Consider the following 14,170-nt stretch of genomic DNA (forward strand, 5'->3'; position numbering starts at 1 on the left):
TTATATATTATTATATATTATTATTACTATATTATATTATTATATTCTATTTATATTATTCTTATTATATATTATTATATTATTATTATTTATTATTATATTATTATTTATTATTCTTATTATTATTATTATATCCATAATCTTATTATTATATTATTATTATTATTATTATTATTATTATTATTATTATTTTTTTTTTTTTTTTTTTAGACATTGTTTGAAAATACTAATTGGGATTTAAAAGTTAAATTCAGATAATAGCTGATTTCTACATTGTGTGCAAATTTTTATAAAACTTGCGACATATTTCCAATTTACAATATATCCATTTAAAATATTTATAAGGCCATCTTCCTTATGCAGTGTCTTTTTGAAGAACATAATTCTAAATTCTTTAAATATGGGGCAGTTACAAAGAAAATGTTGAAATGTTAAACAAAGTATGTATGTTTATTTATTAGAAAAACCCACATCTACATAAATCTCTTTACTATATTGTAATTATTAACACAAACAAATTTTAATTTTTGACAAATTTTAAGTCAAATTCAATATTTGATGATGCAAAGGATTTTGACCAGGAGAAAATGATAAGGTAAATCAAAAGATTATCGGAGCTATGATCCTAATTTTTTTATAAATTCTATTTATAAAGAATATAACTACAAACACTCTCAGGAAATCAGGGATTTTTAAACAAATATCTTCTAGAAAATTCTAGCCAAAATCGTGACTCTACGGGAGTATTTTAAAAAGGGCTTCTTAAGCTAAAATTATAGTTTTTTTAAAAAAAAAAACTTGACTCAATGACCTCCCGGCAATAAACCATACAGGGTGAGATGAAAGAACTGCAACCAAATTCAGACTGCTGTCTTTTCTAAGCCACAAAATTATTCCAGTAAGCTGAACATATTGCAATATTCCACTCGGAATTATTGAAACATGAGCTCGGGGTAAATCCATTGAAATTTCAAAAAGTGCAACTAAAGAGTTGCTTCGCTTGGCCAAAAGTGATAAACTGCCGAATTTGGTTTTCTTCGATGAGAAAACATTTGTTGTTCAGCAGTTTGTAAACAAACAAAATGATCGTGTTTACTTCCCAAAGGAGTCAACTGAAAATGTGCCCCTTCGGTTGGCCACCAGAACTCAAGCGCCGGCCATGGTGATGGTGTGGGCCGCCATAACAGCCGATGGTCGCTCTCCGCTAGCATTAATCGAACGTGGCATTAGAATAAATACCGAATATTATCGCGAAAATTTTCTGGAGGGTGTATTAAAGCCTTGGGCACACAAACATTTTGACCGCAGATCTTGGCCATTCTTACAGGACTCAGCACCATCGCTTCATTTCCAGCGCACAATGGCCACCAAAATCTCCGGATACCAAATCCGTTGGACTATTGTGTCTGGAGAGTTTAGAAAGCAAGCTTGGCACTAATAAATACCAAAGTGTCGATTACCTCAAGCAAACACTTCGCCGAGAATGGGCCAAAATACCGCAGATCAACATTCGGGCAGCGTGTGACGGTTTCATTGGCCGTTTGCAGGCCATACTTCGTGCCAAAGGTGAACAATTCGAACATATCTAAACTTAATCTAAAATTTGATACTATTTCCGTCATTTTTTGCTTTCATTAAATAAAATTCAAAAAAAAAAAATGTAAAAATTATGGCGTTTGACTTTGTTGTAGTTTTTTTACCTCACCCTGTATAGGCCTTTTCTACACTTTTGGAAATGTTCGGATTGAGATTTTTCGAAATCCGTGCATTATTGGTATTTAATGTTTCAGGAAAATTGCTAATTAAAAAACACGAAATATTTTGGTCAAAAATTTTCACAAGACAACGTCGGAATCTTGTGGTCCTTTTTAAAAATATGGTTAAAAATCCGCGAAATTTAAAGAATTTTTATGACAATTTATTCAAGGACCTCCTAACACAAATAGCAGAAATTTCATATTTTTTAATGAAAATTATATTGAATGACCTACTAATCATTAGTGGATTTTAAAGAAAGGATCTCCTTACCAATTACTGTCAATATTTAAAATTTTTTGGGATTTATTTATTTACTTTTTAATTTTATTTGCGGAAGCCGAAAACATAGTTTTTAAAGACGATTTAAGGCTTTTCGGAATGACCTCCTAGTCAAAAGTGGAAAAAATTGCCAACTACTGGCAATTTTTTTATTTTTTTAAGCCAAAAACATGGTTTTTAAAGACGATTTAAAGTTTTTCTAAAATTACTTTTCCTTTTGAAAAATATATATTCCATGACATTCACACTAAAATTGTGCATTTTTAAGAAAATATTCAAAGCTTCCTATCGAAAAATCGATAAAATCAAGAGGAATGACAATTTTATTCGCGGTCCTCCTAGTCAAGAACCGTCAAGTTTTTAAGAAAATTTTTTATAGAACAGTGTTGGCTTGTTTGTTCGGCAAAACAAGGTAACTGATGAGGATTGGTGACTTTTTCCGAAACCTAGGTATTCCCTGCCTTTTCCCCTGGTAAAAATTACCATCGTTCTCCACTAATAAACAAACGTTGTTTTTATAAAAACAACAATAAAGGGATTAAGCCTGACCATTTTGCAACAACGAAAATTTTTTATTATTTCCAAAAACCCTCTTTTGAATTATCATTTTAGGGATATTTTTGAAGAACATCTTGGCCACAATTTTAGTTAAATTTATTCTTTTTTTATTTATTATTACGGAGATGGGTTGAGACCTATTTTCAGTAAATAAATAGTAAAATGAATAAGAATATTAATATATTTTTTTTAAAGAATTAAATTCAATTTATTAAAGAACTATCAAAAATAAGAATGTATTTTTAAGGAATATTTTCCATGACTATTAATGGTACAAACTTGAATTTCCCAAAAATCACGAAACTGATTTCAAAATTATTATGCATTATAACAATTGTTCATAATCGTTCTTTTTATATTCAGCGAACATGTCCTTGATTTCATGCAGTGTTCCATTATATACATCACCATTTCTTCATCTATAATGTAACACATGTTAATGCCGCTGCATGGCCACACATATTTTAATTTAATGTCTCTAAAATGAATTATTGCAACCATTTGGCCCCCCATTTCATCGGGGAGGCCCAAAAAAATATATATTTTTTTTTTCCAAAGTTTATGCGAATATTTTGCGTGTTCGTGCTTGCAGCCTACAACGAAAATTTATGTTTGAAGAATTCTTAACCTTTCACGTGTTGTTTATAACCATGTACGTGAGATTTTCGTAACGACAGTTGTTATTTTTTTGGGGAATTTCAAAAACAACAATAAGAGCAACAACAAAGTATTGTATTTTGATTTATATTGGTCAAAACACGTTCGTTCGTTCGTGTTGCTAATGTGCGTGAACATAACGAAAAACACGTGAATAAATCCTTACTGGGATAAATCAAATTTTTCCTTCTTCAATCCTTAAAATACACGAATGTGATTTAGTGTGGGAAATTAACTTAAGTTTATATATAAGCTTGTTAAATGTTATTGTTAATTTGGGCTAATAAATAACCTTTGGCACATAACCTGTGGCGGATTATAATTATTTGTAAATCTTAATCAAATGATTTATTGTGTGTGTGTGCGAAAGTTTTTGTTTTTTATAATTGGTCTCCTATACACTTGTGTGGCGCCTTTGGGGATTCGGAGACGTTTTTTTTTGATTCCAGGAATATGCCACATGTGCATGTTTGGCTTGAAATACCAATTTCTATAACTTAATTAGTTTTCGTAGAAAATGTCAACAGGTATTCAAGATATTTTGCTTAATTTTTGCCAGGGCTAAATATCTTTGAACATGTCTTTAATTATACTAAAAGCATGTGAAGAAAGGATATATTTGGTGGTGGAGCTAATCATCACCCGAATTCTTTGTAACAAATGCCGTTGGCCAAGAAAATTTCTTTGTCAAGAAACGAAGAATTAAGTAATTTAAACAAAAATTTTCAATATTGAGTTAGAGAAGGCTCTTCACCTAACTCTGCAGCTGTTAAACGCGGAAAGTAACATTTTAATGGGATGTGGCAAGGATATGTGCATGAATTTTGAAGGACTATGAAGGCTACAACCATCAATTTCTAAAATTCTTTTGACAAATTCAAGATAAGCTGGATAACTTTAAATAGGAAAGACTTGTGAAGGACTAGATATGGTGGTAATTTATATTTTCAAGGACCATAAAGGACATATAAAAGTATAATTGTAAGGGTATTTTTTAAGGATTATCAAAGCTCTAATCGTTGATTTTTTATGATGGAATTATTGTGGATATTAAAAGAATATTTTTTAATGATAATCGAAGACGTTGCCGTGGCTTTAAAGAAATGCTTAAGAAGGACTATCGATAATTTGGGAATAAATTTTTATAAGGCTTTTTTTATATTATTAAAATACAATTTACAATGTATAACAAAAATTAGAAAAAAAACACAAAAAACGGAAATGTAGCTCAAAAGTTGTTTTAAAGATTTTCGAAAATTTCCACGATTATTCCTGACTAAATTTATCATAAGAATACCTTAAATAAACTTTCATCAAAATCTAAATTAAAAATCCACGATTGTTGGTGTGGGGGAGGTCTTTGAAAAAAAATTTCATAAAAGGAAATCTTAAAAATTTCACAACTTTTATTTTGGAGGGAGCTAAATACAATTTTTATTTAAAATTCCACTAATTTTTGTTATTGAGAACTGTGAAAGTTTTTTCTTTAAAATCCAAGATTTTTGGCTCAGAGGTCCTTGAATAAAATTTTCATGAATAACTTAAAAAAATCACTAAAATAATCATTTTTTCTTAACCATGACTTTCGGTAAGGAAACCCTTGAACAAAATGTTCAAAAATTATTGTTTAGAAGAGCCTTAACGAATATGTTCAGGAGGGCCTTGAACAAGTCTATGTCTAAAAAAAATACAATCCACATTTTTTGGTGAGGAAGTCCTTGGTTAGGAGATGCTTTAATGAAAAATTTTTAAGAATCTCCTATATTTAATTAGGAGGACATGAACAAATTTGCCCATAAACTCTACAATTTTTAATCAGGTGGACTTTAAATAACATTTTTCAAAAAAAAAAGGATATGATTAAAAGAATAATGGATATCATAGCCAAAAGTGCACATTCGTCTGTAGGTGTCATTTTTTCCGAAGGAAGAAAAAAATCTTAAAATTGTCTCTATTGTGAAAAAATAAATAAATAAAATAAAAATTTACGATTTTTCAGAAGAGAAATTCACAAATTTTGATGAAAGTCTTTGAATTTTCCTTGAATTTTTTTAAACAAAAATATCCTTGAATAAAATTGTCTCAAGAGAAAGTTTGTAAAATCCACAATTTTTGTTTTTGTGGGACCAGAATAAAATTGCAATAAAACTCAATAATTTTTTTTTGTCTGACCAGGTCCTTGAATACAATTTTCCTTAAAACCTATGACCATTGGTTAGGAATAAAATATCTTTAAAAATTTACTATTTTTGCTTGGGTTTTCCCAGAGAAGCCACAATTTTTAGGTGGGAGTGGGGAACAGAATATTGTTTTTCTTTGCTTAAAACTAAAATATTTAAAAAACCTTAAAATCAACAACTTGTAGTCAATAATTCTCGGGACTTTAAATAAAATATTTCTAATATTTCCTCAACATATATCGCACCAATATCATTTGTATGAAATACAATTTTTGTTGTGGTTGTTGACATGAGGCGGCATTTGTTTGTTCTTTCCATGCAGGTGTAACGCGACACGAGCATGTTTGTGTGGTGGCAATATTTACTTGGGAATTATCTTCGTTGCAGCGCACACACAAGAGTTTTGAACACGTTCAGCAACTTTTTTTTACTCTCTACCTCACTCTCACCGCACTCTCTTTTTACTCTCACCTTAATTTGTTATTCTTTTATTACACAGTGTTATCATTACGAATTTAACTAGTCGCCGACCAAAAATCCTAAACACACCAAACATTGTTAGCAAAGATATCGAATATCAGAGTAAAAATACCTTCGAGAAATTTTGAAATAATTTTAAAAACTGATTTTGTACGACTAGAGTTAATCCCGAAGTTGTAAAAATACAGGATATAATATGACGGAATAAGCGATAATCTATACATATAAAAGACCAGTGAAATAACCGACTGACTTAGAATCAACGCCCAGATGAATAGGCTGAAAGTAGAATCTTAGAATTTTGCACCATGCTCAGTCGTGCTATATGGTATTTGGAAATTCGTACCAAAAGTACAAAAAATTTGAATTCTTTGTATTGGACAAACGGACTGAGTTAGAATTCTGAAATTTAGAACAAGAGTTACTGATTGACTACAGGATAGATGTACCAAAGGGTTTTCAGAAAGCTACGAAAAGAAAGTTACGAAAAGCACTAAAATGGTAGCATTTGGTATTATGTCAACGCATAGAGCTAGAAACTTGAAATTTAGTATGAGAATCAAGGTGGGAAATCATGTTTAATAATGAAAAAGGGGGTTTTGGAAATGTGTACTAAGTGTGCGAACTGTACTAAATTGTACTAAATTTGCAAGAGTTTGGTTTAGGGTGAACGGATTAAGCTGGAGTTTAAGAATTCTGTATTGAGCTTAGGTTTGTGATAAAATGGTGGTTTTGGAATTGTGGTCCGCAAATTACTAAATGGTACTAAATTTGGTACAATTTGGTATTGGATGAACAGATCTGCTTGAAATCTCAAAATCAATTAGGGTCTCTGTTCATGTGCAGCCTGGACATATGAGATGTTTTTTGGAAATGTGTACTATAATTGTTTGACAAGTACTTAATGGTACTATATTTGGTATTGACTGATATTAATTATTAATGGCATCCGTTTTTGAGATTTGGCATTGTTTTGGAAATGCGACGTATATTTGTAGAAAAAGTACTAAAAGGTACTAAATTTTATATTGGCTGAAGGTATAGGGCTGGAATCCCGAAAGGTGATATTGAGCTCTCTGTTGTTATGTGGGTTTGAGATATGGAGTTGGGTTTTGAAATGTGTACTAAGAGCACAAAATAGTACTAACATTGGTATTTGCTGAAGTAAAAGAGCTGAAATCCGGAAATTTGATATAGATGTCTCTGTTGGAGTCTATTCTGTGGTCAAGATATGGAGCTGCTTTTGGAAATTTGTACTGTAATTGTTCGAAAAGTACTAAGTGGTATTAAATTGTGAATTGGTTGAAAGGATAGAGGTGGGATCCTGAAATTTAATATTGAGGTCTCTGGGATTGAGATGTGGAGTTGGTTTTGGATATGTGTACTATAATTGTACGAAAAGTACTAAGCGGTACTAAATCTGGTCTTGGTTAAAAAGGATGGATCTAAAACTGTGAAGAATTTTATTTCGATATCTGTTGTTGCCTAGGATTTATATATGGATGTGTTTGGAACAGTTTTCTAAAATTACACGAAAAGTACTAAATGTTGCAAAATTTCGTATTCACTGAATGCATGGAGCTGGAATCTCGAATTTTTATACTGAAATTTCTGTTTGTATCTGGCGATGGTTTTTTGGTTCGAAAAGTACTAAATGGTACTAATTTTGTTTAACTCTTGATGTCAGGGATGGATAGATGTCTGAGGTTTTTGTTTGAGGATGTACTGAAATTTACTAAATTTGACATTGGGTGAAGTGATAGAGCAGAAATTCTAAAATTTTATATTGAGGTAAATGTTGGTTTCTAAGGTTTACAAATGGAGACGTAGAGACGAAATAAATGAAGAGACGAAATAGTTTTGGATGGAAAAGTTTCATGTGGGTGCATTGTGAAATAGTTTTATGATATTCCCCTCGGTGAACTTCAAATTGAAAGATTTTTAAGGCTTTATGGTGTAGAATGTAAACAAATAAAAAACCTGTAACGCGTTGCGTTCGACAGATATCAACAGGAAATTTTGTTAGGAAAATAAAATAAGATTCTTCAAAAATTTAAAATTATTAAATCAGAAAAAAACGAATTTTTAGTTATGCCACTCTTTGAGTAAAAATTCCATAACGTCTTCAAAAACTAACAATTTTCTTTGTTTCATTTGAAGTGTTCGAATTTCCCCATCATTTCAATAAAAATATGACCTTCGATAACCTAAAAGACAATAAGAGTCCTTATGTCAAAGTCCTTTTTTCGATATGATTAAAATAATAATATCATAGCCAATAGGAAGGTACATATCGTCTGTAACGTGAGCAGAAGCGTTGGGCGCCATTTTTGCCGAGGTAAGAAAAAAATCTCTATTGTCTTTGAGGTGTTTTTATTACCCAACACTTCACGATATTCAGAAAAATTGGTCTCACGACTTCACCCAACGTTGCAGACCATAACATTTCCCTTACTATGGTGTGGATGACACAAAATTTCATACCATTCAATGGACATCTGATATATGCTCGCTCCTCTCCAATCCCCTTCTGGGCTTCTATCACATTTTCCTTTTACCCCTGTATCTTCTCATATCTTCGCAATAAATTATAATGGTCGTCGGTTGGACCATCCAAAAAGAGCTATAAAATATACACAAATTATATTGAATGACTAGACTAGAATTCAAAGGTCGCATGCCAATGGGTTGTAAGAATTATGGTATAACATCATTGTTGCCGCCAAATAACACCATGGATCCTTGTACAAAACAAAAATAAAAAAAAAACAAAGAATGTCATAAATTTTGTGGTGTCACCCACTCACTCCCTCCACCTTTCATACCCCTTTTTCCAACCCACTCAAGTTGTGCCCAACAAAAACAACACTTAGAGGATATTTTGTTTTTAATGGCATTCACACTCTGGTGACACTAAAGATGATACCAATGGCCCATCATCAGCCAAAGGGTAAGTGGCGGGGGTTTCATGGTTACACTATATTGAGTGTACCGAGAGATTTTGTAAAAAAAAGAAACACACAGTATGAAACCCCATCTGCTACTGATGAAGTGCAGAAAATATCACGATGATAAAATGTTGCTGGTCGCCGGCAATGACCAATGGGAATTTCGCTTGTTTTTTTTTTTTTTCAAGGTTTATACAAAAATGTTTTAATAATAATTTTTTGTTAATGAACATTTTGTGTGCTCTCGGTTTGGTGTTTGTAATGGTCATCATTATTGTTTCGGTGGCTAAGCTTTTTTTCCAAAATTACTGGAGTGGGTGTTAATTGTGTTTGTAATATTCTCAAATGTGTTGCATGCGGATTTTATATTCAAGTCATTATCATGAAGTACTTGAATCCACCTGTTTATTAATGGGGTTCTAATGTTGAAAATGTACTTTCATTAGGTGTGTATTGGTGATTAAAAAGGATATGATCCTTTTGCTGTATCATAAACACAGTGGTATTAAAACAAGTAAAAAAGCTGTAAGTTCGAGCGGGTTGAAATTTTAATACACTCCACCATTCGGAACGATTTTAACAATTTTCAAAAAAATAAAATCCGTTAAAAATTCTGTTAAAATCTTAATGATACCGAATGTAGCCGGTATAATAGGGTCTATCCGACGAAATGGACCTGTATAGGCAATTTTTGTCATAAGCCATTACAATATTCAAATGCGAAACTTGAAAAAAAAAATCGATGAATAATGTCGCTAATATCATCAAAATTCCGAATATCGGGAGGTACCGTTATATGAGGGCTATACGAGGACGTAGACCTGCAGAGACAATTCTCTATCATAGGCTGCAGTATCCATTACAAACTTCAAATACCAAATGTGAACCAATTTCGGTGAATAATGTCGCTTAAATCACCAAAATACAGAAAATTTTGGCCTATTTTACAATACCAAAAGTCCTGCAGACATAATATACATTTGACTAAAATGTTATCAACCTACATCATTTCGTTGGGAAGCTAGAGTGATTTCCACAGAAGGGCAGACGTACAGACGGATAGACGGACGGACATCGCTAAATCGACATAGAATTTTATCTTGACCAGTGTAAAATTCTGAGACTGTCCGTCTGCTGTAATCACGCTAGGGTCAGAGCGAATTAAGATAAGAAGCTAAAATTTTGCACACATCACTCTTTTGTGTGCGGGCAGGTCAAGTTCGAAGATGGGCTATATCGGTCCACGATGCCGATATTTTGATGATTATAGCCACATTTTTCCATGGAATTGTCTGAAATTCTACGCAAGGAGTTCTTTGTGAGCACTTTACCCCCTGGAGTAGAACTGTATAGATCGATATAGGTCTACGATATCGAATTTATCCCATATGACGATATCTCCCGATATTCGGTATTTTCATGATTTTAGTCAAATTTTTCAATTGAATTGTCTCAAAATCCACACAAGGTGTTCTTTCTGAGTACTTTACCCCCTGGAAGAAAAATGTCTACATACAGGCTCACGATATCGTATAGCCCGGTACAACGGTAACAATCATTACTTCCCTATATTCGGTATTTTGACAATTTTAGGTACAATATCCATCGAAAATGTTTCAGATTTTGTATTAGAAATATGTCAATGCCAGGTCTTCGTATAGGCCGCATATAACGGCACCTCCCTATATTCGGTATTTTGTTGATTTTAGCTACATTACTCGCCGGATCTTTTTTAAATTTCGTATTTGAATATTGTGATGACAAAAGTTGCCAATACAGGTTCACGTCTTCGTTTAGACTAAAATACGACGGCTATACTCGGTGTTTTTAAGATTTTAACAGAATTTTGAAATTTTATTTATTATTTTTTTTTTTTGAAAATTTCCAAATTCGTGCCAAATGGAAAAGGGTATTCAAAGTTCGGCCCGGTTTCTGGTTAAGCGAAAAATTTAGATATAGATAATTGTAAAGAATCACTGATTTGTTTCGCAAATTATGATAGATAAATGTATTGAAAAGTGTGACCCTTTGTGGGTGAGGTACCGGAAGGGGTTGGCAGATATCTATCATCATCACAATAGACTTTGTGTTAGCAAAAATGTTCGGATGTGTGAAATTTGAAATCGGATTTTCCTTTCTCTTTCTGTGCAGTCAAAAAATATTTGTTTGAAAATTTCGACCTTTTGTGAGAGAGGTACCAGAAGATATGATCCGATCTCTACCATCTTTATAACAGATCATGTATTGTTAGAAATATTGAGATGTACCAAATCTGAATGGAATCGGATGTTAATTTCACATTTCACGAGCTGCATGGATGTTCAAAATGTTGACACTTTGTGGGGGAGGTACCAGAAAGAGTGGACCGATGCATTGCATCTTCACACCAGGTCTTGGGTTTATAAAAATATTGGGATGTGTGAAATTTGACGACAATCGGACTCCTATATCACATTTTATATGAGTTTGATCCTATGTGAGTTATTGAAAATTTTGACCCTTTGTGGGGAAGGTATTGATGGAGTGGACCGATATTGTCCATTTTCGCACTTGACCTAGCACTTATGCAAATATTGGGATTTGGAAAGGTGAAGCAAAATCGAATTATCCATTCTCTTTCTGTGCAGTAAAATGCTATTTTTGAAAATTTCGACCTTTTGTGGAGAAATGGTCCGATCTCTATCATCTTTATAGCAGATCTTGTGTTGATGGACACATTGAAATGAACTAAGTCTGATTACCCTTTCTCTTTCTGTGCAGGAAAGTATTTTTTGACAATTTCGAACTATTGTGGCGGAGGTAACGGAAGAATTGGACCGATATTGCCCATGTACGTACTCGATTTAAATTTGATTATAATATTGCAATGTACAAAGTTTGGATCAAAATCGGAAACTCCCTTCGAGAGTCATCGTGCGCACCACAAGACAGACAGACAGACTGACGGACATCGCTAGATCGACTTCAAATGTCTTGAAACGGATTTGGTTCAAAGAGACCTAGAGGTCTAAAACCATTGTGATATGAAACCTCTGTTGCCATATGACTAAGGGTATTATAATTGTTTGTAACGAGTGGTTTGCCCGACTACCAATCAGAAGATCGCCAGTTCAAGCCGACCATCAGGCAAAAAGATATCAAAACAAAGTATGAAGCGCGGCGAAGTTAAAAAAATATCAACGGTGGAGTTTTAAAAATAAATATTTTTTTTTGTTGGCTCTTGGTGTCAGTTTGGTAAGTTCCTACATCTTACGATATGCCCATGTTACAAGTATTAAAAAGTTACTTACTAAACCAATTATTTGGTAAGGGCATTTTTGCTAGGAAGTCACCGTACATAATAAGGTTTTCCGACGCTGAGTTTCGAACTTACAACCTTTGGCTTTGCATCCGGATCCGAACTTTAACATCGGTTTAATGGTTTATGTGACTCTCAAATTTTTGCTGGGTCATTGTCTGGTTAGTTTTACTGAGGAGGTTTTCTATCCCCCCTGCATTGTACTTATCGGATTTTGAACTCAGATAAGGTGGTGTGTTTTTTTTTTTTAAACAGGGGGCATGGTTTTTGAGAGGTTTTTATGAGTTTTAGTGCTGCACACTTTGGCTGCATATTCCCATAATAGCAGACCTCTTGCAGTTCACAGTAGGTCAAAACAATCATAACTTTAAATTGTGCTTGCATTTTGGCCTCTACCTCCGGCAATAATCATAAAATCTTCATAAAACTCCTATACATAAAATGTAATTTATAAGAGAACTAAGACTCTTTTATCTGCCCGTCCATGGCTAATAGTTGTTGTTTCGATTGTCTGTCTGCTCTGACCATGGGCCATGTAATAAAAATCTTGACAACTCGTAAGGAGACACAACGTAGCGTAAAGGAATCACATCACCATAAAAATAGATATTAACTTCGATGGCGCCAGGATTATTGGCAACCAAGGATATTAGAGGGAACACAAATAACACAATCTGGGCAAAGAAAACGACATAAAAAACCACACAACACAACCACCATTAAATGTCTACAAAAAAGGAAGCTAACCGCACAGGAGACAGTCAGGCACACAATGACAGACAGACAGGAAGAGAAGACACAAATTGCAGATACATACACGCACGCACGCACATGTAATTCTTATCGTTTACAGATGAGTGTTTTCCGGATTTTTGTAAAATAAAATATAAATCTGTAGACCAATTAGAAAAAGTTGTAAAAGTAGAAAATATTTGAATGGAAGTTGGATTTGAATACTAATTTAAGAAAAAAGTGAGGGATATTGTCTTGCATTGAAGGTAAGGGTATTGGATATTTTGTTGGTATTGTAGAAAATCGAATTTGGGGGTGGGTTTTGTTTTTTGGGGGGGTTCCAAAAAATAATTTTTATTTTTTTTCATATTTATTTTGTTTTTTTTAGATTCTAATATTTTTCCTTCACAATGACTAGACTTTTATACCAAAAATTAATGAATTAATTCATCTAAAGCAAGTATTAACAATTATGTTTATTTTGTTGCTGTCTATTTCCCCTTATCTTATCAGCACAACACACACCGACGACAACAACAACAAAAACAATTCGTGGCACAATTTCTGAACTACCTTCATTTTCTTCTTCTTCTCAAGACTTTACCTTTTCAATGACATATTGTGAATTTATCTCCTTCATGATGAAATTGAATTGAATTTACATTCCACGTCGTTATTCAAGATTTTTCTTTTATTTTTGTAATTAAATGCACAAAATGATTAAAATCACAAAATTTCCATGGAATGGCTACAACTTTTCAGCATTCCTTAAACAAATGACACAAACAACACAATTCTTTTACACACATTTTCTTCTCATTTCGTTTTTTGAGAAATAAAACTCCCGAATGACCGGTAAATTTAATTTGTTTGTCAAAACTTTAATAATAAATCTAAATAATTTTTTTCTATTTCCGTTTTGTTTTTTTTTATTTTTCTTCTTCAATTTTTTTTCACAAAAATCCAACTAGAACGCGACACACTCACTAAAGTTAGAATTTACAAAGAAAAAGCCGGCAGCGTTCACTCGTCAATGGGACCCAGGCAAGCGAAGAGAGGGAGAAAGAAAAACGGTAATGTTGTTATTTATCAACCACTTTAAAAAATATGATATCAAAATGGTTGAATGGAGAGTGGTAGAGAATGAGGAGGAAGAGAGGTCATTGTTAAACACAGTGTGAGAGGAGAGAGTGTTGAGTTAAAGCAAGAGAGGGAGGGTGGTTAATACCAACGTGTTATAAAATATGTGTTTACTTGAGGGTGGGTATGCGTTAACAGTA

The 14,170-nt window shown here is 32.8% G+C and overlaps 1 protein-coding gene across 10 annotated transcripts in view; it reads right to left on the reverse strand.

Moving 5' to 3' along the window:
* The window catches only part of LOC101897857 (neurobeachin), a 236,395-nt gene extending 222,444 nt beyond the window's left edge, over positions 1-13,951 (reverse strand). For 5 of the 10 annotated variants that reach the window (XM_059122131.1, XM_059122136.1, XM_059122129.1 and 2 more), the window contains exon 1: positions 13,495-13,951. In XM_059122131.1, the coding sequence (XP_058978114.1) occupies positions 13,495-13,530 (36 nt within the window). In that variant the 5' untranslated portion in view covers positions 13,531-13,951. The remainder of the gene's footprint in view (positions 1-13,494) is intronic. The other 5 variants (XM_059122138.1, XM_059122132.1, XM_059122137.1 and 2 more) reach the window with 2 other exon arrangements.
* Between the last annotated feature and the right edge of the window lie 219 nt (positions 13,952-14,170).

The sequence above is a fragment of the Musca domestica genome, unplaced genomic scaffold (genome assembly GCF_030504385.1).
Source record: "Musca domestica strain aabys unplaced genomic scaffold, Musca_domestica.polishedcontigs.V.1.1 2, whole genome shotgun sequence".
Classification (NCBI taxonomy): domain Eukaryota; kingdom Metazoa; phylum Arthropoda; class Insecta; order Diptera; family Muscidae; genus Musca; species Musca domestica.